At 33.8% G+C, this 25,823-nt stretch overlaps 2 protein-coding genes across 3 annotated transcripts; both read right to left on the bottom strand.

Annotated features, from left to right (window-relative positions):
• Positions 1–308: 308 nt before the first annotated feature.
• On the bottom strand, positions 309–2,872 carry LOC141684528 (uncharacterized). Of its 2 annotated transcripts, none has more exons than XM_074489550.1 (2): positions 2,762–2,872; positions 309–1,309 (listed from the first exon to the last, which is right to left on the bottom strand). In XM_074489550.1, the coding sequence occupies exon 2, from the start codon at positions 1,279–1,281 to the stop codon at positions 601–603; it is 681 nt and encodes a 226-aa protein (XP_074345651.1). In that variant the 5' UTR covers positions 1,282–1,309; positions 2,762–2,872; the 3' UTR covers positions 309–600. The 2 variants fall into 2 exon arrangements, with proteins under 2 accessions (XP_074345651.1, XP_074345652.1); XM_074489551.1 differs by having other exon boundaries at positions 2,633–2,769.
• Positions 2,873–6,398: 3,526 nt separating this feature from the next.
• On the bottom strand, positions 6,399–25,295 carry LOC141683487 (uncharacterized). The gene is made up of 23 exons (XM_074488225.1): positions 24,951–25,295; positions 23,987–24,318; positions 22,758–22,861; positions 22,490–22,558; positions 21,626–21,686; positions 20,060–20,199; positions 18,754–18,943; positions 18,544–18,605; positions 17,392–17,480; positions 16,953–17,025; positions 16,811–16,870; positions 15,196–15,342; positions 15,063–15,101; positions 14,907–14,944; positions 13,679–13,765; positions 12,907–13,072; positions 12,104–12,181; positions 11,569–11,702; positions 9,920–9,996; positions 8,850–8,919; positions 7,698–7,763; positions 6,963–7,143; positions 6,399–6,748 (listed from the first exon to the last, which is right to left on the bottom strand). Exons 1-22 carry the CDS (start codon positions 25,008–25,010, stop codon positions 7,009–7,011), a joined length of 2,277 nt encoding a protein of 758 aa, XP_074344326.1. The 5' UTR covers positions 25,011–25,295; the 3' UTR covers positions 6,399–6,748; positions 6,963–7,008.
• Positions 25,296–25,823: the final 528 nt, after the last annotated feature.

Genomic DNA, 25,823 nt, shown 5'->3' with positions numbered 1-25,823 from the left:
CACGAGATAATAAAAGTAGGAAATATTCCAAATTCTCAAAGTTCTATAAAAACCAAGTTTAATCAAAGTTCTATTGCTACTTTATACTAAGATGTCTAGCTTAACGTACTTGTTTATTATTAAAATATATGCCGTTTCCCCGTGTCCCCAATTTTTAGACTTGGTAAGTCCGACATTCGGATATGTGTCGTGTCCGATACCCCGTACCCGAGTCAGAGTAACATAAATCAAGGCATATAAAGCAATATGCACTGCACAATGAAGGCATATATACTCAGCTTGCAAAAAGAAAGATAGAAGATACAGCATACAGGGAAGTGGAATCCATTCATTTATCATTATTAGCCTTGTATGGCACAATTCAATATGATCAATATATATTGTACTGATTACATCACCCTTAATTGCTATTAAGCTAAACTGAGGCACACTGGTGGGTAAATATCTGCAAGCTATGTGGATCACCTGTAGAATTAACCTCCAAAAGCACGGGAAAGATACATTGTGCACCTGCTTCCGGACCACACTAAGAGATTTATCAAGCTAACATATACATAAACTTAACTAACAGTCCTTAGACTGCTCATCAGCGATTCAAGCTCATGAGTAGGACAGCGAGTATGAAATTAGTCGAAGGATCATGAGAAGACCAAGAAACAAGAAACAAATCTTTAAAACAGATTTCGTACCCTGTTGTTGATTTGAATGTTGATAAAAACCGTGGGCATATCCTCCATGAAATGAAGTAGAGAAAAGATAAGGGACACCAGAAGTAGCTCCATAAATAGTAGCATCATGAAATCCATGCGCATGGAAGTTAAAAAATGATGGGATAGCACCAAAAAGAGCAGACAGTGTTAAGTTGCCGAATCTAGTGGTTGTCATGGGCGTAAATCCCCCAATTGAATTAAACTCTTCTTCTTGTCGGAAAAAGTTTGTATTTGGAGCAGGAGCAGTTGCAGGTCTCTGACCTGTAGGGCGATTGGGAATAATGTCTTCAGGTACCGATCGTGTACTAAGCTCAGAACATTGTTTTCCCCGCCCATATATAGGAACCAACTTCTCCTCTTGTACAAGTGCCTTACAAACTGGGCACTCAGGGGAAACCGAATGAATATGCAGCCATCGATAAAGACAAGGCCAACAGTAAAGATGACCGCAGAGAGTCACAGTCGGATCTTGAGCTAATTCAAAGCAGATATTGCACTCAAAAACACCCATTTCCATGTTAGTACCACTTGAGCAAGAAGGATTACTTAAGTTTTCAAATGCACTACCCATATTCAAACTCTTTGAAACTCCAAAACTCCTGTTCATTTATACAAATCACAGATCAATTAAGTTTTCTAAAACAAGATCTTCCACACATGCAACAAGATGGAAAGTCACATAGAAACAATTAAGTAAATGTAACACACACACACACACACACGGCTGGATGAGGCAATATCGAAGAGTGGTTAAATCTACCTAAGCCAATAAACCACATCACTTCCAATTAAAAAAATAACAATATCATAAATAAAGTACAAATGTATCCTAAATAGACATACATAACCTTGATGCTAAATTGGAGATCATCTAAATCTCATTGTAAGGAATATCAAGACTGGTCTAACAATAAATTAAGCACAACAAACATAAACAGGAACTTATTCACACATTCTGTAATTCCAAAAAAATCATGATCATCCATACATATCACAGACAAACTACTTTTTTCAAAACAAGATAATCCACAAATGATGCAAGATGGAAACTCGTGTAGAAACAATTAAGTAACACACAGCTGGATGAGGCAATATCGAAGAGCAGTTAAATCCACTTACGCAAATAAACCACATTATCATCAATAAATCCACTTAAGCAAATAAGCCACATTACCATCAATTAAAAAAATGACATCATCATAAATCAAGGTACAAATGTATCATAAATTATAAATAAACATTAAAAACACCTTGATGCTGAATTGGGGATCATCTAAATCTCATTGTAATAAATCTCAAGACTGCATCTAACAATAAATGAAGTACAACAAACATAGACAGCTGGTATTCAGAAGTATCCATATAAAGAAACACATAAACATTCACAATATTGAAGTTCAATAAAAACCCATGATATTTAACCAAATAAGATACATAAAGATTGATTCTTTATAAATAAACAAGAACTCCAGAACCTAATCTAAAGAATCAACACTGCAATACATGATGAAAACACAAAATCTTGATTAATTGGCCAAACTTAGCCGCACAACATTAAAACAAATTCTTGATCTTGTACCACAATAATAAACATATAAATTTGCAACATCAATACACACACAGTCTCTCTCTCTCTGTGTCTCTCACACAGAGAGAGAGAGAGGGGGAGAGAGAGAGAGAGAGAGGGAGGGAGGGAGAGAGAGAGAGAGAGAGAGAGAGAGAGAGAGAGAGAGAGAGAGAGAGAGAGAATTTCCACAAGTTTCTCAGAGTACAAGAACAAGAATCAAATGGGCTTTTCATGCAAGAAAAAAAAAAGATGACCAATAAATTTCAAAGTTAAAAAAATAAACACAAATACAAATTTGAGTGAAGCAGATCTAAATTATTAATACCAAAATGCAAGGTAGAGAAAAAAAACATACCTGCAAGCTTTATACTACCATTATGCACATATATACATATACATATATATATATAATTTAGAGAGAAAAGATATTAAATTTAGAGAGAGAAGAGGAGATGAAGGAGGGGGAGGAGAGAAAGAGAATGACCTGAGGAGAGGGAGGGAGCACGTTGGATAAATCGTCGGGAAATCTACGGGGGAAGTTAGAATGTTAGATTAACAACGAATCTTTAAAGGGAAGATTAAAGTTTAGTTAATTACTTGTACATTTGTTTTGTTTTACATTATAAAACATATATACTCCCTCGTTACCACAATACTTTTCTCATTACGACTTTTATCACCGTTCACGTTAAGCGATTGAATATTAATTTACGGTTAATAAATAAGATCAAACATAGTTATGAATGATCTTATTGTATTCGTATTCGTGTTTACGAGTACTTTAATACAGTGAAATTTTTATATTTAATAATAATACGAAATTAAAGATATTAACAATAAAAAACGTATATCGACAAACGTGTCCGACACAAATAGGAAAAGTATTTAGGGACATAGGTAGTACTAATTATGTCCCTCTCGTTTCTTTATGTCTTTTTCACATATTCGACACATATTTTAAGTTAATTATAAAACATAATTCCGCAATTCATTTTAAAAAAAAATTCTTTTTTTTTTTTATAAAAATTTGAAAATATACTTTTATTTGAAAGAGAAAAAAGTTAAATAAAAAATTATATAACTTTATTTAATAAAAATATTAAAGTACGTGACGAGTTTTTGTTGCGGAGTATAAATAAACTACACAGAACTATGAGTTGATGTAATAATAAAAAAAGGACAGAGTTGGGTCACATCAGGTGCCACGTGCACGGCTGCTGTCAGGGGGGCCCTTGCTTTGAAGTCAGTGCAAGTGAGGTTCAAAGTTCAAATTGTATCCAAGGTAACTTATTCTTTTTTAAAGGCCCATGTTACTTCACGTAAGCTTATGATATTCATTTTTTCGATTTAATCTTAAATTTTTAATTTTGGTAGAATTTATTTCTTAATTTTAAATTTTACTTCATATATTGCACGCTTTTAATAATCTTCGTCCAAAATAACGGTTATTATCATGGGTAAAGTCAGAATTTTTTTAAAAGTTTATATAATGACCATATGCACCTAAATTTTAATATTTTGACAATATGCACCTGTATAGTTTTATAGTTTATATTTTATATTAAATTTTCATAACTTTTGAAATCCATAAAAATTATATTATAAAATTAAATTAAAAAACAATACATATAACATACAAACTGGCTAGGGTCGAGTATTATTTTTTTAAAAAGAATAAATTAAAACCCGAAATTAATGTTATAAAAACGATCCAAATCAAAACCAAATGCTATAAAATTAACGAAATCTTGAACCCAAACATAAACATAAAATTCGATAATTTTTAATAGATTATTATATTATGAAATCCAAACCAAACCGAATAAAATAGAAAATTTTGGTTTGTGTAATTTAGTTCAGTGGATTCCGAGAAAAAAAATGTCTAATAACATTACATGCATTTTACGAGTTTTTATTTTGGTACATATTTTGTAGCTATTTTATTTTAAAAATATATATAAGAACATGAATCAAATGAAGTATTTAGTAACACTAAAAAAATTGAAAAATTAGAAAACTTATAATTTTAATAGAGATTTATTATAAAAATATTAAAATAAAAATAAGAAATTATAAATTATAAAGATTGTACCAAAAAATGATATCAAAACCTAGACACATATATTTGATAAAATAGATATTTTTTGATATTATTATTAAAAATATATATAATTTAAATTTATTTGCATAGTATTTAAATTAAATTAATTTGGATAAAAGACTTATTTATGATTTCAATTCAGATTTAATAGAGAATATGTATATTTAAATTATTTTTTAAGTGAAAAAATATTATCTAATATTATCATACAAAATTATATATTTTTTGAAACGAGTCGAAGTTAAAATATTATAAATACGGGGTGCACATTTTAATAATATAAACATAAAAAAATATTCTGATTTTATCCTTAAAAATTGTTGAAAGAGTTGCGATATAAAACGAAATTTAAAGTTGAATGATGCATTCTACCAAAATTAAAAATTATAGATCAAACCGAAAAAGTGAATATCTTTAACCGTTGTAAAATGCAATTTACTCTTTTTTAATTTTTAAGCTTATTAGAAGTCTCTTTTGGTGTGTATTGTTGAGTGAACCGGAAATATTGTCATGTTTTCGATATATTTTTTATAATATTTTTAAAATTTAAAAATATATCATAATTTAACCATTTTTAAAATTTTAGTGTTTATTAATCTTTTTTTGAATTTTATAAATACTAAAAAAACAAATTAATAAATGTTATACCGATTTAGGGTTTAGGCCCTTAATAACCAAAAATGTAAATTTTAAATTAAACAATTTTAAAATTCAAAGGTGTAACTTAATTTTAATAATTTTTAATATTTTAGGGTTCAACTATCTTATTTTGGGTTTTAAAAACACTTCTAATAATTTTTTAATATTTTAGGATTTAAATTTTTTTATTTGAATTTAAAAAGTAATTTTTTAAAATAAATTATATGTGTAAAACGCTAGATTAAAAAAATGTTTTATGACCAAAATATTGTATGATGTATCGTTTTCAATCAGAACTCTACATTATCCAACATGTTGCACATGAAAAAAAAAAGTAAAAGTGACAAACCGCTACACAATGTAATTTTTTGGACTTTTTGCCTAGACGCAACACACATTTATTATCTTGAATTTGATATTTTGGGTCATAATTTCCAGAAGTTGCATTTCAAATCGTTTTTCACCTCAAAATGAACTTTTAATGTTTTCAAAATTTTGTAAGAAAAAAAAAAGAAAATAAATGGATTAAATGTTACGGAAAATAAAAGAAAATAATTAGTCGAAAAATTGTTTTCAAGTACTCAATTTTAGGGGTGTTCGCGGTGCGGTGCGGTTTGGGTCCAAACTGCAAACCAAACTGCGGGTGCGATTTGTCCAATTTCTCAAACTGCAATCACGCCGCGTAAATTTTAAACCGCACAAAACACGCCACGAAAATACGGTGTAGTGCGATGCAGCTTGACAAAAATGCAAACCACGACCGCACCACAAAAAGTTTAAAGAACGCGGAGCGGTGCAGAACGGTTTGTGCGGTTTAATGAACACCCCTACTCCATTTAAATGGAATTGTACTCAAGTCGATTTTTGTAACACTCAAAACTAATTGTTTTCTCCCAAATTTTGGAAGGAAGTTTCTGTAAATTTTGAATTATCTTATGGGATGTTATTCAAACAAAAACTAATTTTATTCAAAATTTTGGAATAAGATAAAAATCAAACATTGGTCCTAAAAAATTTTCAAAAACTTCTTCATAGATATGGCCCGCAGGGAACACAAATTTCGTCAATGTCCGGCGCTGGGGTATATCGACTATTGACCAGTGATGTTAATGAATTCATATATATCACCTACCAATCTACCATCCTTAATCCTTAGCAGCCTCTCACCTAACCAATAAAACACATGTATAACATATAACACACACCCTAAAACATACTATATTATTATTATTCAACCTTCTACAACATCCATGTGTTTCACCTTCAGTCAATGTTTCCCAAGTGGTGTCCTTTCAATAAAATTTCCTCTACAAACTCCATCTCTGTAAATAGTACATGTGTAATAGACAAGCCAGGACCCATTTACATGGTGAAACTAGGATTAAGACAATTGTATGAAATGTTTGTATTTCAGATGAAAGAATGATAATCATACTTTGTAGTGCTGATTGATCAGCACAATGTTTTTCTACAGTTGAGAAAATATATAGAAAAGACCCAATTAGCTTCATCTTCCCTCCGAATTGAAACGTAAGAATTACATGTGCAGAGCCAGAATTAAGTACAAAGGATATTTATCCGGTCCAAAACCACCTCTAATGATGTATTAGTACAATTATATTGTATGCTGCAAGCAAATATACATCTGTTTAGGCTTCCTAAGGCTCCTCTTCAAACGTCCCTATCCTACGGAAAATTGATTGTGTAAGTAGTCGATCTCCCAGCTATTCTCTGCATAAGAAACAACAATATCCTCGAAGCTTTTAGCCAAAAATGGTCATCCATCAATGCATATAAGGAGATTAAGATACTAGCACAAGTGAAAATATTAATTTACCTTACCTTCTACATCCCACTTGGAAATGTAACATATAAAGACTGTTATATTGCTTTAACAAATGACACCTACTTTTCAATATAAACTTTGTGTAAGCAATTAAATTACCTAAAGAGATCTGGAAGAACAGGAAAGACGGTTAGCAAAATAAGGTTCAACCCTGTTTTACAATAAGCTCAATGTCGGCTCCGATTTCAGCAATTTTCGGCTCTTTTGATGCCTTCGCCAATTTCGCAACATTGTCAACATCAAAGTCCAAGGCTATTTGTTTCACAAGTCCATCAAGCATCTGTTTTTGAAGATCACGTCAACACCACAACGATATACATAAGTATCCTTACAAACTATATTACAACGTTCTACAATATATACAAATACAACCACACGCATGTATATTATATAACATTTGAAATTCAATTCTCCTTCAGCATTGATTATGGCAGTGTCCTTTCTTTTAGTTATATGTATGTTAGGAGATTCTAAAGTCGATTCTCAAAAACAATTTACTAAAATTATTACCTTATACCACTTATTTAGGTGTTTCTTGTTATGATACGAACATACGAATGCAGGACAAAAAAACTTGGTGCATACTCATTTTATTTAAGTTGTCATTAAAGTGTATCACTATCAACAATGTAAAATGAATAGATTGTCTATTTTACCTTTGAAGAAGTCGAAATTATATAGTTTTGGTTGTTTTATTGATCCGTGTCAGTATTTTACTAGACCACAGTATAGAATTTACTGATAAGGCCTATGATATCAATAATAGACTAGAGGAATACGATCAAAATAGAACTGTAATGGCGTTAAAGTTACAAATAATGATTGGAAGCATACCAGAGATCCAATGGCAACTAAAGCTCGGAATTTTGAATCTATTTCAAGATTTTCCTCTTCTGCAATCTATACAAGAAACCAAAATGATCAAAAAGAAATAACACAGAGTTCAATTATTTTATGATGCACAGGGAGGATCATCAATCTAATGAATAAAATTCAAAAAAATACCATTAGCTTTTCAACTATCTAATTTAAGTCAATCATTTCTACATATGTGTTATTTACTTGTTTAACAATTTACAGGATACTTATGTGCATGCTCTTATCAAACTTATTACATAATACCGCTAAAAGCAATTAATTATTCCACATTTCTTCATCAAGGACAGATAATTAGGTCTACATTCAACTAGTGTGTATAAGTGAGAGTGTGTTACTGATAATATAAATAACTGTTATTGAATAGAAGAGTCATATAATTCCCAATACCAACTATTTAGATACAATCAACAGTATCACTCCTAGTGAGGAATAAAACCAGAAACAACTGTCTGTGGCAACAAGGAAATATTTAATGTAGAGAGGTGCACTATTGCCTGCCATCTTTGATTAGGGTAAGAATTCTCAATTTCTCCTTGTCGCTTTAAACAAGGGTTTAATGTTTAAAATTTGAAAGTGTGGCTTCGGTCTAAATTGGTAAAATCGCAGAGAGAAAAAAAACCGTGTCAATGATTAGAAGACAAGTACATCTCACACTAAAAATTTATTATAAACCAATTCCCTCCAAAATATGTCGGGTACAAATCAGGTTATGAGTCAGATTGTTCAGAGATCCAAATGGTGAGACGACTTACTGAGATAAACAACTTGGATGATAAGTCCAAGAGGATGACATGTACTCTAACATTACTTCTAAAAATGGGAGGCGTCTAATTTTAAAGAGTTGGAATTTTTTGAAACTCAATTATTTCATGTATTACTTTGACTCAGGTGCGGAGTGCTGGACACGACACCTATCCCAGTGTCTGACTAAAAACATCTGAAAATCGGGGACACGGGTACTCTGTCCAATTGTTGGACATGGGTATGGGGACACTTATGTGATGTATTAATAAACAAGTACGGTATGTAAGACATTGAAACAAATAGTAACAATAGATTGTATCAGCCCAGAAGTAACTGAAAATCACACATCACAAACGCAGATACCTGTAGTGCAGCTGAAAGAACTTGAGATTGGCCTTCTTCATCCTTCTTTTCAATTAAAAGGACAGCATAACTGATTATAAAGAAAAAGAATAAAGATGAGTGGGCAAGAGGTTTTCATAGGGGCAATTTTAGAATATAATTAAAAATGGAGATTACTATTTGAAGTTTGGGTATCTAATCACCTAAAAGGTAAGGATGCGGGGATACAAGGATTAAACAAATATGAAAATATGGGGATTCGTTAGAACTTTTATTTTCGTAACTGAAGATAAACAGAGTCTTTTATTAGAGAAAATTATAAATAAAAGAATTATAGTTTTGACTGAGTTTCTTCAAGTATACGAGTATCCAATACATGGGTGCGTAGCGATTCAGGGATAGGTTGGGTAAATAAGAATCCCTTCCTAGCTTATTACAGGCACACAAGTACATCTATATGTGTTTGGGTAATCAAACTGGTATTTTTATTTTTTATTTGTGCATCTGCTGAATGAACTTCTTTTATATTTTCTATTCTAAATCAAAACAAGGAAGTCAAGTTCAGCCTATATACTATACATAGTCATAAACAAAGTGACTTAATGAACTGAAAAATTCATCGTTTAAGCATATATAATTAGAATATCAATGCAGTATCAAAATTTCTCAGGCAAGAGTTGCAACTAAATCTTCTGCATTTCTCTACTAAACCGACTATCTTCATGCAATGAGACAGGCTGACTTCTGACTTTTATAACACTAAATTCCAGCCTTTGTGGCTATATTAGGTTTCAGCCTGCAAGCCCTTGGAGAACAGCCGTCTGAGTTTCCGACTTGCTGCTGAGTTCCATCAATGATGCGTATCATGGAAAACATAACTTAAGTGTGATACAGACGGTGAGGGTGTAAAGCTACAATAGCTAAAAAAAAGTGTACTTATTTGCTTGGACATACACTAAGGTCTAAAGGAAATATCATGGCAGAAAGCAGGAGAATTCTAATGAATAAAAAGATTCAAGAGCCAAAAAAATACTATTCATATTCCTCGAAATATACAGGGACTCAAGGAGAAAAACAGAATATGTACTTACTTGAGTATAAGTGTGGAGTAAGATATCTGCACATTCTTGTTTGAGGATGAGTAGAAACTTGAGAATGCATCAAGGATCTGCAAGCAAACTACGGATTCAGCATTTTTTATTCAACCATTCAAATATGGCTAGATGGGAACACGTAAAAAACTAAGTGGACCTTTCAATTTATGTCAAGTCAAATCTCTCTCTCTCTCACACACACACAGACACACACACACACACAGACACGAATACACGCATGCACACATACATACATATATCATGCTGCACACATCTCAGAGAAGAGTTACTTCCCTGTCCATACTATAAACAAATTCCAAAATTCATAAGCTAACTTTTAAAACAAAGCAATGTTTACCCTGGTCTAATACACTTTATGATTGCAGTAATGCATAATTCTTTACAATATAATACTTGCACACAATACTGAAGATACAGCTAAACATATATATACATATATGATATATATAGCATTAAGCAAAACATGTTTAATTTCGAGTATTAGTGGTCCTTTATATTTATAAAATTGATATAAACAAGTTGTTAAAACATAGGATTCTCCTTCGAGATCTTTTTTGTTGAAAGGTTTTGTACAAAACCTTAACCCTGTACATATATAGATTGCCAACTAAATTTTTTAAAATGCTCTGTAAGATTTGGCTTACTATGACAATAAATTAATTAACATTAGGTAAAGCTTTGTATTTCCCTCTATTCTAATATACAGTCGGTAAAGCTATACAACATACTGGAAATACCCGTCACTCAGGATATTTATATAAGAGTTAATTGCATTTTGCAACCCCTACCTTTCATTGAATAACAAAACTATATACTTACTTTCAAAAATACAGTTTGCAACCCCTAACTTTAGACATCAAATACAATATGCATCATTTTAACCATTTTGTTAAAAATATTTATATTGTGGAGGGTAAAATTGAAATTCACCAAAATATTGAAATAATAATTTTAATTTTTTTTAAATTAAACTAAAATTTAGTTCAAATTATAAAAATAATATTAATGTCAATTATTTTATTATTCAGTATAATTTTTAAAATTTTAAAATAAAGATATATTTAGAAACTTTATGATTATATATATAAACATATATTTTGCTTAATAAAAATATTTTAAGTATTTAGCATTATGATTAATCTAGAGTATTACTAATAGAAAATAACTATAATTTTTTTCATGTAAAAAATGTATTAAAATAAATATTTTAATTGATTTGAAATTTTAGTTATTAATATTAACATCTCAATTTCAAATTTATAACCGCAAGGGACGCATGTTGTAGTTGATATTGAAAGTTAAGGGTTGCAAACTGTATTTTGCAAAGTAGGTATACTGTTTTGATTTTAAATGAAAGGTAGGGGTTACAAAGTGCAATTAACTCTTTATATAATAATATCTATATCACTACATGTATATATATGTTGGCCTTGGCTCAAAACTAGTCAGACTGAGGCTTATAGATCAACTCTAGAGTTAATGTCTTTTGCGATATAATCATTATCTCAATTTGATGTGAATTGGATTAATAGCAAGTTAGCAACAGTTAAAATGCCCCTCTAACCAAGTTTTCTTCGTGAATAATTCCAAAAAATAGTTATATATTAAGGATTAGAAGTACTAACCTCACCCCGTTGCTTTTGCAACCACGGGTAGTAGCATGAATTCCTAAAGAGATTAGTCACAGCACGAATGCTGGTCAAAAGATTTGCAGGAAGAGGATTTGTAGTAACCTTCCGGAGCAACTCCAACAGTGTATCTGAACAGGGAAGGGGGAAAAAGTTACTATATGCCACATGCAAGCCAGAGTGCTAAAGCGAAATAATGTGCAATTCGCCGAAACAAAATAATAGGGTGAAGTGAGCATGTCTGCTTTCCATTTGTCAGCCTGCTAAATTCATTACAATATACTAGATTACAATAATTCAGTTTGACAATTCAATACTTCTGTACAATGTACATTGACATGTAATACAAAATCAACATGCCATTTGCCGATTTCCTCCATCATAAAGTCGACCTCCATATCTAACTAAGTAGCAAGGTTATGCATATCCACAATCAACAACACAGTATACATATGCTATCATATATCCATTCGCATACAAGTCATTATAGAATTTCAAGGATGTTGTGAAATAGGATTCTAAAGAAGGATACCGTTTGCTTCTGTAACATGTTGAAGAATTAGAGCTGCCCCGTCTGGATGAAGAACAATCATCCTCACAATATCAATCACTGAAACGGTATTAAAAATTATAAGTTTAAAAACTTAAATAAAAAGGGTAATGCAAACTCGGTGATTGATCAGAATCTACATAAAATTATTACGCATTAGGAGACTGAAAAAATATTAACAAAGATCGCTCAAAGCCTTAACTTGTGCTTAAAAGAACACATATCACCATAAAAGTCGACTATGAATAAGCCTGCGCTAGTAGGACTGAATCCAAAATTGCTTAGAGTATCATCTCAAAAACTGAAAAAAATCTGCAAGGCCTAAGCCTAGCAGATACCCCCCCCCCCCTCCCTCTTAATTATAAAGGTCAAGGGTTTAAACCCCATTAGAGGCATGGGCGCATGTGTCTTTAAATTTCTGAAAATTGACCTTACAAAAAAAACCACTGACAAAGTGGATGCTGCAAAACTGATCTACATATAGATAGTTCTCGTCCAGAAAAATGGATGTTTTGATATGTCAGTAGTTAAGCATTTTATATCAAATTTATTACTTTAAGAAGACTCGAAATTAGCAGCTGTGATATTTGTTCACAACCCAGAATTTTTTCCCCGTTATTTGGAGACCATTACAGGCTACTAACTAAATGATAAGTATCAAAAACATAACCAAAAACACACTTCATTACTATCAGCTTCCGATTTCTAAGCAGATTGCTTGCTGTAAAGTTCTAATGAGGGACGACCAAAATACAAGTACCATTTAAATCAACTTCACAACTCACCAGGAAATACCATCTCAACGGGCCATGAATTTAGCATTTGTAACAGCAAAGCGATGTCAACATCTGAAAATTTACTGCTGTGGTAGTGCGATGTGTCCTTCAAAATTTTGGTAATTGCTGCCAATCTTGAAATCTCTAACTCGGACAATGCTAAATTCTTTTTTTCCTTTCACAGCCAAAGTAAAAATGACAAAGGTAAGTAGCAACAATATAATAACCAGAGGCTAGATATAGAAAAGCATTAAACCACCCTCATCTGTCACAATCTGGTTATATGCACCAAAAACACCTAATTAAGTATTTTGAGCATGTAAGATCCTAATTTTGACAAAAGGTACCAAAGAAGAACCCTTTAAACTTTAAACATTTCATATAAAGTGAGTGCAGAGGCTCTTAATCTTCCTTTAGCTAAACAGCAAAACATACGTTTGAACAAAATTTTAATGAATAAAAGTAGATTAGGTTTATTGTGCGTCAGATGGTCAGAGACACAGATTACACTGAGTCTACTGCCCGTAGAAAAAAATCAAGTGTAAAACAATTAATTTGCGGTAAGGTTCAAGAAATTTGGATAAAAGATGTTGGCAATGAAAAAGTCAAGACAGGCAAACTATTAAATTGTATTTCTATACTTGCGATGCGTAGCCCGCTTGGTTTATAAGCAGATCATTAGGACGGGACTATCAAAATAGGCGTAACTTATCAAAGAATCCACTTAAAAATAATTAACACTAAAACGTAAGGCAAAATAATAGCAAGGACAAGGATTTACCAGGTCAGAAACAAGAGTATTGTTGAACTCTGAAATTTTCTTCAGTATCCCATCAAATTGTGCTGCGTCAAAGACCAACATCCCTTTCTGGGGAGTTGTTTTCAATCATTAAAACAAAATAGTGCGATTTTAGCAAAATAAACATCTAAATAACTAATTAACGCCTTTTTATAAAAAAAATCTTATGGATTTTTTTCCACATTTTAAATTTTTTCTTTGTCAAGTGTTCCACTACATTTTTTTGAGAAGATCATGACGATATTAAGTAACTCAACTCTTAACAACCAATCACAGTTAATCGAACATTAGTCCTTTCTTCAAAACAATATTCTTCATGCTTGGATGAAAAAAAATACAGTCAACAATCAATTATCTACCACCAAATTTAATCAAAGATGATGCTGAACTTTAGGTTCTTCTATATATATTACTAGGACTCTTCATTTTGCCTCAAGAACCCGTGTCGGACACTCGACACCCGGACATGGAGGACTTGGACACTTATTTCAGGCCAAACACATGTACATTTTTCAAATTATTTCTGAGTCTGACACATGGACATGGGCATGGACATTGGACACTATCCATGTCGGACACTTCTATGTGAGTCCACGTAACATAGTCTTCTATTGTATGCGAGATATAATGTTTAGCATATTATATACTAACGCTTCCACCCAAGGGTTGCATGTGCAAAATGAAGATAGAAACCACTTTCATTACTTGGATGTAAATATTTAATCTTGTTAAGGTAGCGTAACGGAAAACAATATTTGCGGAAAAAATAGCAAATTCGGACAATAGACAAGTTAAGAAGAAATAGATGACAGAGATAGGAGAGCAAGACATAGATTTTCTGGGATAAAAGGAATACCTACAACATTAATGAGTAAAACTGAGACACTAAAACCCTCCCATACCCCGTAACATGATTAGATGAATCAGTACAATAGTGAGTAAACAAAGATACTTAATGTTAAAAATATATACAATGAATCAGTACAATAGTGAGTAAAAAAATACTTAAGATGCACCCGAATACTCTAAACATCAAAATTAAATCCAATATTTGCACTGGTCCAAAGTTCCCGGTATTATAAAGGATGCAATCTTAAACAGACAAGAGCTGTCCACTCAGAGTCTTGTGTATGCACTTATAAATATAATGGTGTGGTTTGACTCCGGAACTATTTCACTATATACAGAACCAAACAATTTATATATTTACCTTTGGGATGTGCTTAAAAGTAGGTTTCGCTGAGACAGCTGCAATTAATCAAACAAGGAAAAACTATAAGAATTTTCATCTGCTTCTGAAACAGTGTAACAGTTAGACATGTAAATCCAACACATGAACTATTACTTGTTGATCACGAACACATACCAGACAAATTTGAAGGTCCTCCAGGAACATAAGCACTGGCTGCAATGTACAACAATCAAATGGATCACATGAAAGAGTGAAGAAATTGTGATGATAGATAGAACTCTTCAAATACATGTATTTTTATACTCACATCCGGTGAAGGGATCACGGAATGATGAATCAAAAGAAAAATCCCTCTGCCCCGAATTTTTTAAAATAAACTCTACAATTTGTTGGCGATAGGAAAGCGGCAGATTCTCCTTAAGAAGCCACTTGTCAGCCGTGTCATATGGACTATCTGCAAAGGCCTCACCAAACACATAATGATGCATGAGAAAAACATATTTAAACAAATTCATGTTGCAAGTCCAACAAGCACTTGTATCTAAACAAATGTCAAAAGCCCTCCTACATCGAACTTACATTATCATTTTTAATTTCCACTCAGCAGCAGACTAGTAGACATAGGGAGCACCATAAGAAGTTTAGGTTAGCAGTTAAAATCCCTTTAAACAAAATGCAGTTGACTGAAGAAACTTTGCACAGTAATTTTGACATAGCAAACAAAGGTATAGCACTTTTCCCTTTTTAACTTCTAAACATAGAGTTAAGATACCTAAGGGTAATCAATGCAACCGTTTTTCAAAGAACTAAAAGAATAGCACATTTGAGTAGCACAGAGTCGGTCACTTTATTCTTCTATTACAGGCACCTAAAGTGAAGTAAAAAAAATATATCCTCTCTAATAACATCTTCAATCTTGTTGGGATGCATACGATATATAACCTAACCCCTTCTTCAGAGAAAGGACATGTACAGTGTATCTCATGCATTGTTGTTATGATGGTAAATTGAGCTGAGTTGAGTCGACGAGGGTCAGGCTAGCCGACTTATCGTCCGCTAATCAGCACGTCGATGAAATAATCAATATATGTACACATAACATAGGTCATCTGCATAACCAAAAAATTCAAGACAGTGAACTGAACTTCTGTCACTTCTTCATTACATTGATGATTTAGCCTTTAAAAACAGTTTAAACAGTATGTCAAAACTCATTAGCTCATGTACAACAAACAGTCTTTACAGTAATTAATTTACAATATTAAGTTAAGATAGGTCTAATCTCTTCCCCCCCCCCCCACTCCCCTCACTCTCTTGTGCGACATTTATTTCGGCTCAGTTGGCAGATTTGACCCAGTTTTTGACCTAGTTGCCAAAACTCAAGCTGGTGGGCCCAGTAGTTCCAAAGATACCGGCTACTCATCTTGTTGGGCTTCATTGATCATGTTCTCATGGCATGGAATCAGAGCCAAGTTTATTCATAAATCTTGAGTTCAAGCCCCGGCTAGTACCAGTACTCTCCATGTAATATAGATCATTCTGACAAGCACATGTCCAGAAGTTGGTTCACAGAATACAGTTGATCCAGTCTTCATGTCCAAAGTTCACAGAAGTTGGTTCACGAACAAACCGTACTTCCAGAACTACAGCTAATATCTATGTAAACCCTCTGCAGACCCTACTTTCGAGTGGGACATACTAGCTAAGTTTAATTTAATTAAATAAAAAGCAACCACCATAGAACTCGTAGCCCAGTGTTACTGACCTAATCTCCTCTAGAGGGAGGTTGAGGCAAGGAGAGTGCTCAATTATCAGGATGGCAGCAAAATTGGCAGGGAACATATAGAAAAAATAAATAAACGAATACAGGTACACCATGCAAGTAAGACAGTATAGCATTCAACTGAAGAAAATGAAGTTACCTGATCGATTATAGGGCAATTTACGAATAGGCTCACCATCTCCAATATCAACGTCAAAGACTGCAGAGTAACTCAAATATTACTAGGAAGAAGAAATGAAATAGGAATCTCTAAAGGATTCGAATTCATAAAAATGGCTGACCGTAATCATATTCGTTTCCATTAAGAACAGGACGTTTCATGCTATCATCAGGTCCATCAACAACTTCCCCAATCTAATGATCAAAACTTATTAGTAAAAAATAGTTTAATTTGTAAATCTGAATGGAACAAGAAAAAAAGAAGATCAAAGATAGGTTTAACGGGATCATCTTTCTAGCAGCATCATACACTGGATAACAAGGGTAAAATTTATTAAACATATATAAATTGCATCAAAGCTCATACAGTGGCCCATGCTCTAATGCACCCTTGAAAGACACAGATCTAAATAATGTACAGCTGCGTGACTGGGATATACTGATGAACACAACCTTAGGAAGTTTCAGAAGAATACAGACAAGTACATAGAGGATGCATGTGGAAATCTAGCCACTGAAAAAAAAAAGCAAATAGATAGTATAAAGTTAGACTTATATTACCTTATCCCATTTACTTTCTATCCTGTTCCACGCATACGCAACACCATTTTCACCTTCTCTCACAATTTTTGTTTGCCCGTCACTTGTACCTGAGCACAATACCACAAATAAGCCAAGATCATAGTTAATAAAAAGTATCAACCCTTTCAGTTAGAGCCGGCCAAACGAACGGTTTGGCTCGGCCCGATCGCTATTCGGCTCGGAAAAAATTCGTATAATTCGGCTCGCCACGTGCCGGTTCATAATTCGTTCAAATCGTATATTTTAACGAACCGAACACGAATCCTATATTCTGAAACCGGAACCGGCCCGGCTTGCTTTATTCGCCAGCGATTAACAGCCACGCAAGGCCCGCTCGGCACGCGGTTAATCGTTCGGCCCGCGAGTGACCACGCTAACTTCCTATTACAAATTTTATAATCCAATTCAAATACACTTCATACATGCACTTGCACCACATCCACATACAAAACAATTAATAATAATACATTTATAACACATCTCACAGGTCGTCTGGTCACCAATTCTCAAAGTAAAAACCTCAAAAACCGTGCTATATAATTAAACCCCTCTCCCCTCCTCTTCTTCCATCCTGCACCTTACCAGAACCACGAAAAATCGATAAGAGTTGTAGCAGCTCTCCGACGTTTGCACGCCCTGGTTCGCCAGAAGAATTCAAAAAAAAAACAAAAAGTCACCAAATTCGTTAACTGGTTATTCGCCTAATTCGTTAACTGGTTATTCGTAACTTCGCCTAATTCGTGGCCTGCCTTTAACCGCCAGAATTCGCCGGACCGCCGGAGTCGCCTAATTCGCGAGCCGGTTACGGGTTCATATTCAGTCAAATCGGACCGGCACGGCACGGCACGTCCATCTTCACGGGCCGTTCACGAGCTACCTGATTCATGAACCGGACCGCCAGAAATTCGGCCCGGCACGCTCGGCCCGACCATTTGGCCGGCTCTACTTTCAGTTACCAGGAATTAGCATCTTATGTTAAACATGTGCATGCATGTCAGCCTCATAGTTATATAATAATTCATGATTGCTAACATTCACTGAAAAGCAATTATAAAACAAAGTTTCTAAAGCAAGGCATCTTGATTTTCTTCATCTAACAAATACAATAACCAACAAAAGAAAAGAGCAAACCTGGTGTTTGTAGAGCCTCGAGGCCTGGTAATTCATTCAGTTTCAAGCCTCCAACTTTCTTCCTGTACAGGTTAAGCACATGTATATCAGGTAAAGTATAGTTCTCAGCTGAAAAGGTATCAATTGAAGGCTGGTAAAAAGTTCAAAAACTAAACAAGTCTGCATACAATAACATACCCAACCTAGAAAATATCAAATGGTAGTTCTTACCTACTGCACCTATACTCCGAAAGTATAGATGCATACACCTCAGCCTCTTGGGGATCAGCAACTCTATCATGATGAACTGTCCAGACACGGACAACTCCATCGGAACATGCGGTCACAATATCACCGTTTCCCAGGAATTTGGTATCCCAAACACAGCCTGGATGTTCTATGCTTTGCAAACAAACTCCATCTGAAGCCAAAAACAAAATCCAGATAATAGACGATGTTAGGATGTTTTAAATATGCTAATATGCAATGGAGCTTACACTTCTAACGAGGACCACAAACATCATAGTGAATCACTAAATGGAAGGAACAAACATATGATTTAATTTCAAAGTCTATGACAGCCACATTACTAAAACATATGAATATAGTAAGCAAAAAATATCAAAACATATATACAGGCACAAAACAAAGGCTATCTGTAATAGCAAATCCAACAATATCCTAGTGTGTTACCTATAAATATTTTATAATGATAAGTCCTGGTGACTCAAGGTCAAGAACATATATCGACTACGGCAATAATCCCTGCATCCATTCCTTATTATTATTATTACTATTATAAATTTGAGAGAGAGAGAGAGAGGAATTAGAGAAAAGGAGGGAACTGAAGTTTTTATTCATAAAAGTGAAATAGGTAATGGCTGGTGTTTACTAAAAAATTGGTAAAGAGATGAATGTTCTAGTCTTTTTAGGAACCACTAGGACATTGTTGGAGCACTACTTTTTTCTACATTCCCTATATTTGAACTTAAGATCTCATTTAGGGAAGCTCTTGGACTTGCTCTAGCCTTAAGTAGCTATTATCACAATGTAGCCATGAAAGTAGGTAGCAGTTGTAATTATCATACGACACTACTAGATAAGTAAGCAACTTGTGGGACCAGTACAAATGTGATTTAAGAGGAAAGAACCACAAAATTGCACAAGCGAAATGTTGTGAACATCTTAAGAGGGTTTATATTTACAAACTTACATAAATGCCTGACAGATGAACGATATGTCAACATATAATAGATTTTACATATGGAATTTCTAAAACAAGAAACCATGTAGAAGTTAGATTCAAACATTTAAACAGAGTAAGTGATGCAGAGAAAGAGTTAAAATAAATTACAATTAAATCTAGTCCTAACTAATAACATAAAATATATACAAATTTATATTTTTACTCTTTGGTCTACATCAATAGATAACAGGAAATCAAACGGTCTGTAAATTATAAAAGAAAAAAAAAATCAATATACTGTTTTCCCCATGTATAGTAACTAATAAAAAGGTACGGTAAAAAATAATTAACCTTTCCATATTTTTGCAAAACAATCCTCACTACCACTGACAATAAGGCCAGATACATGTGCATCAACAGAATACACAATAGAAGTGTGACCAACCATCTCCAACAGAACTTCACCACTAAGAGCCCATAGCCTGATGGAACTGTCATTGAGAAAAACGAAACTGAATTTAAGTGTCCAAATTAAGATGAAATAATGACAGCAATGATGTAAATAATAAAAACAACTCAGTGAGGGGGTTGGAAGCACAATAGAGGCATCATAATAAGATTTACATTAAAATGTACACAAAAAGATTATATTGGAGGGGCTTCAAAAAAACAAAAACAATAGTATTACATTCAATATGCAATCCTAAAATTCATCCGTGTGACCATATGCAATAATCGGTTGCATGTCATCTATTCAGTTCCCCGGTCGCACTTAGCTCTGGCAATTTAACAATGGTGGAAAGTCAACTCAAGAATAATTACAGCTCATGGTCAGCACCTTCAGAATTAATTTTCTTCAAAAACTTTAAGCAAGAACAAGACTCACGCTCTCTTGTTGGAAAGTGCAATTGTGTATGCTTACATAGTAAATAGAAGTAAAAAGAACTTATCTTCTACTTAGATACATTGACACCACTATCTTGTTAAGTATCAGTATATGCACACTTTCTTTCAAAACTTCAAGCAAAATGCAACCCACACTGCTTTCAGGGAAGGAAACTTTTATATGATTATATATATACTAAAATTAAATAGAACTGACAATCAGATAGGTACATAGACTTCCTTGGTGATGTTTGGTGGTTTAAGTCATCAGTTTACAAATCCCATTTTCACCACCTAGTTGGCATTCAACAATCAGTATGTAAAGATTTCTTTTCAGGCCACATCTCTCATATTGACACAAAATTGAAAAGATTATTTTATACTTACACAAATAGTCCAATAACACCAACTCGGTTTCATTTGACCACTAAACTCTAATTTCTCCAAGCTTGCCTACTTTTTCTTTACTTGAATTGCATAATACATGTAATAAATTACTACAAGGAAAGGTATAAAGATATCCAGATCAAGTTACCAATTTACCACAACAGAACCAAAACATACTCCATGAACAGCGAGGAGCTAAAATGGTACTAGAACTGATATATTTTCATAGTTAAAACTGTCATTGCTGCAGAAATGTTTGTGTGAGTCTTCTGTTTAAGGTCCGGGGACGATAACATTGCTTATAGATGCTTCTGCGTTTTAAATCCCACAAAGGTAACGTTGATTAACTGTACGGGGATATGGAACATTGCTTATAAATGCTAGTGCGTTTTAAATCCTACAAAGTACAAAGGTAATGTTGATGAATGATTTTACTAATACGTCATATTAACACAAGATTGTAGAAAGCATTTAAAGATAAATAAAATATAGGTGAATAAGCAACCATCATAATTCAGAACACCAAAGTAATTAATAAATGCAAGTTGAGTGACAATTGATGCAAGTGCATACAAAGGAAAATTTTAGATGAGGAATATAGAAAGCATTTATTAACTATCCACAAGGATAAACTAAATAACTTACCCATCATGTGATGCAGAGAGAAATCCCAATCCGGGCATCACAGCCAAGCTTCTAACAGTATCTGAACAATTCGCAGTGCATTAGTAACCAGATGGGCACACATGCTAAAATTTAAAACCAAATTTCATATATAATGTAAGCAGCTCTTGGTATAACTCTGTGTGGTATAGCAAACACAAGTAGAAGACGTAATGTTGTATGTAGGTAAAAACAAAGAAAATAGCACCAAGACAACAGATGCAGCCCAGGGACGTGCAAGTAGGCCATATCTACGCACAGGATAACTATTGACAAACATGACAAATTGTTCAATTATAGTTTTACTCCCTACTGACCAAGATTATTTCTAAACTTAGATATCTGGAGTAAAAACTCATAGTTCACTCTGGCTCAACCTTGTTTCTAAACTCGGATATCCCGTGTTAAAACTCAGACAGCCTACATGTTGCGTCCATTCAATATTACATAATGTAAGCCGAGAAACTACGATAAAATTGTAAGACAATGCAAACAAAAATTTAGATCGAATTCGGCAAAAAAGATAGTGAATCAAAGATATAAACAAAAAACCAGAAAATATAGTCAACTTAATAAAACATAAACATGGTAGATGAAAAAAAGTGTAAATTGTACTCCTACACCAATTCCTACTAAAAGTATTCTGTTCTAAGCCATCCACGCTAAGAGAACATAGAGAAATATATGCATGGCACCAACAGTGAAACAACATCAAAGCAACATAAGTTCACACTTTCAAGTGACTCCAAAACCAAACTCTTGCAAACAAATAATGCTCTATTACATGTTGAGGTTTAACCTGCAGAACCAATAAAAAACAAGGAAAAAGAGAAGGAATAAACGCACCCGAATGCCCAGAAAAGGTATGTAAACATGTCTTTCCATTCCAAAGCTTAACCGTTGTGTCACTAGAACCTGGAATATTGTTGACAAACTGTTAAATGTCTAGCACTGTAATGAAACCATCCCCTTCCAATACCAGTTGCATTATTTTCGATATAATCAGACACACAATGAAAACACAGTAAACTATAAACCAAAACAGAGGTAGACATGGTAAAAAGACAGAGAAAAATAAAATGCCTACAGAGTCGCACTGCAAAAAAAAGGCCACCTGTTATCAGTTCTCCTGACGGAAGCTTCATGACTGCTTGAATTGCTGTATTATGAGCCTCCCAAACCTCAACTTGCTGGCCCCCTCTCCACCGTCTTAATGTACTACAATGAGTTTCCCGATTCAGAAAATTATATATGTACTGATAATTTAAAAATTAGGCACTATATTCTACAAGTTGACCAATACATGAAACAAGGAGATAGTAAAGGGATGAAGGGATCATAGGACAGGAACAAATGAACTGACATGGAAAGTTTATCAAAAAGACTTGAACTGAAACAGCATTTCATTATATTATCGCAAGCAGCCTTAAAGAAATTTAAATATTTACAATCAAGAGTCTGTAGATGGCCAGTTATTCAACTACAAACAAAAGAAAGAGTGGTGTTTGATATAGGGAATTTAAAATGGCTAAAACCCTCCTGCATTGGGATGTTAGTAGCATTATTTCAACACTTATGACTGTGTAAAGGGAACCATGCTATTACCAAGTTCGGTCAGATCCCTTCATAGCTGTACTTTCAAGGAATATAGGTCTACTGATTCAAATTTGAGGCCCATCAGCTTACAACTAATATTAAATATAAAAAAGTAATTTATTAAGTGAAGATCAGATAATTCATAAAACTTATGGCAGACGTTGCTTGTTTTGGTTATGCGCAATTGGCGATTTGGTTAGTTTTTTTTCGAAAACGATATTGTTTCATTGATAATATCAAGATTCGAATTACATCTCTCCGAATAGATAGGGATTGTAAGGGTTTTTGTCATCCACAAAAGCTTTTTATCTAACAGAAAGGTATGCTTAACCAATCTATGGGTCGTGAGGGGGCCAGCAAAACATTGTTATGTAGCAGAAGCAACTATTGTATTTTGATATTTACAAAGAATTCTACAATCTTGGGACATAATTTCATTGTAAGTAGTATATCGCAAACCACAAATGCTGCTCTAGATAAAGCTAAAGGTTCAACCAAATCTAGCCCCAGAGATTTCCACTCTCTTCCTCCGGTGGAAAGAGAAGGTTTTAAACCCGCCCCCTCCCAGTGTAAAAATATGAATTGCATTGACATTATATGTGTGTGTGCGTGTGCAAATACCAATAAGATAATGAATAAGGGTTCAACGTAATGTAAAGTCGAAAATGGTAAACATAAAAGTAGATAAATATTGAGGAATTCAGAAAGTATCTGGTCTGCAAGATTTGATATAAACATATGACTAACCAGTCAACAGATGACGATATAATATCTGAGCCGTCCAGCGTGATTCCGGTGACTTGCTGCTGATGACCCTTTAATGTCTGACATTTTTCTGCATTCACCAAGTTCCAAACAAAAACCAGTTTGTCCATGCCACCAGATACGATTCTACCTTCGGGAAACTCTTCATTTGGTGAGATCCATGCCAATGGCACAACAAAACTACTGTGCCCCAGCAATATTTTCGACAAAACGTAGTCCTTATTATTCGACTGATTTAATGTCCAGAACCTAATAGTTTGATCCCTTGATGAAGTAGCTATTCCGATATCACCACATACACATATACCCCGAACCTAGTGTAATAAACAAACAAATCATATTAATTCTTACAAAAGGTTGAGCTGTCTTCCAGATAGAGTGACATGACACGTTAAACTAAACCACGTATCCCTAGTATATTTAGCAAAGAATACAACAATTTCAATGTATGTCTAGTTAAGTAAATTAATTATCACGACCAACGAAACCAAACATGCAAAATGAATCTAGCACGATAACGTACCAAATTTCATAAAACAATTCAATATAACCCCTCAAAACTCAATTCCTCACAAGTTCGAAATTAATCAACTTACTGGTGACCTTAATTAAATGAAGTGAAACTACAAGAATTCAATTCAATTTCGTAATAAAATCAACTCACTGGTGACCAATTAAATATCAATTAGAAACTAGAAACCTGTACTATAAGATGATCAAATGAACAAGTATATACGCAATAGATTCAAGCTATACTGAGGCATAATTGAAGCACAATTGTAATGATAATTACGATACAATTCATTATACGATACAATTCATTATGTGTGTATGTATGTATTCGTGCGCATTTGAAGAGAGGGAGGGGGAGAGAGAGTAGCAATTGAAGAGAGAGAGAGAGAGAGAGAGAGCGAGAGAGAGAGAGAGAGAGAGAGAGAGAGAGTACATCGTCTTCATGGCCGCGAAGTTGAGAGCTCAAGCTATACTGAGGAAAGTCAATCTCCATGAGTGTGTGTGTTTGTGAGAGAGAGAGAGAGAGAGGGCGAGAGAGAGAGAGAGAGGAGTCTGATGATTTACAAAAGGAGGGTTTTAGGAGTGTATATATAATGTGGAGTATACAGGGGAGAGTTTCGATCGGGAATCGCTTCTTCTCCAAGATGTTTATTATTCGGGTTCATATGATGATCCACCGACCCGGATCCGTTACTACTTGGGTTATTTTCAAGTGGGCTTTCTACCCGATCCAAATAGAGAATTATTTTTTTTTGAGGAAAACACTAATAAATTAATCAAATCAGATCAAGATTCACCCAAATCTGAAAATTTTGTGTGAAAACACAATATAAACTCGCTCTTAATCTACTTTTAGTGCCCATCTAGCAACCGAACTCATGCGGACCAAGATACGACTGATTGTCCTGAGATTTGGGGACTATTTTTTCGCACCTTTCCATCATAAAAACATAATCCTCATTAAGCTTCACAAAACCTGATGTTATCACAACTGGCTGAATATCAGTATCATTCTTAAAAATTATTTTATTTCTGCAAAACCCTGAAGCCCGTTCCAGAAAAACAAACACCTATAGTTGTTTTTTCTCCACCTTACCAGTCATTCACTGTAGCTTTTCAGAGAATGATGTACCTGGAGAATCCATTATCAGGTCTGAAAACTCAGTATGGTTCCAGATTTGTGTTGCATACTTGCATTCAAAAAGAGAACGCAAAATTGTTTCTTGTTCATGTCCGCATACTGAACAATAGGGGTGAGCACGGTGCGGGCGGTGCGGTTTTTTCCTCAAACCACAAACCAAATCGC

Source organism: Apium graveolens, chromosome 9, assembly GCF_009905375.1.
Source record: "Apium graveolens cultivar Ventura chromosome 9, ASM990537v1, whole genome shotgun sequence".
NCBI lineage: Eukaryota > Viridiplantae > Streptophyta > Magnoliopsida > Apiales > Apiaceae > Apium > Apium graveolens.
Note: the sequence above shows the minus strand (reverse complement) of the source record. Positions and strands in the feature narration are given on the sequence as shown.

What these genes read in the sequence shown, in the direction of transcription:
- LOC141684528 (XM_074489550.1), bottom strand. Translation starts at nt 1,281, where the DNA reads ATGGGTAGTGCATTTGAAAACTTAAGTAATCCTTCTTGCTCAAGTGGT.
- LOC141683487 (XM_074488225.1), bottom strand. Translation starts at nt 25,010, where the DNA reads ATGGAGATTGACTTTCCTCAGTATAGCTTGAGCTCTCAACTTCGCGGC. An exon ending in ATATCGTCATCTGTTGACTG is followed by an intron (nt 22,862 to 23,986) that starts GTTAGTCATATG and finishes AACTCATTGTAG; the next exon opens with TACATTAAGACGGTGGAGAG. An exon ending in GTCAGGAGAACTGATAACAG is followed by an intron (nt 22,559 to 22,757) that starts GTGGCCTTTTTT and finishes ACAATATTCCAG; the next exon opens with GTTCTAGTGACACAACGGTT.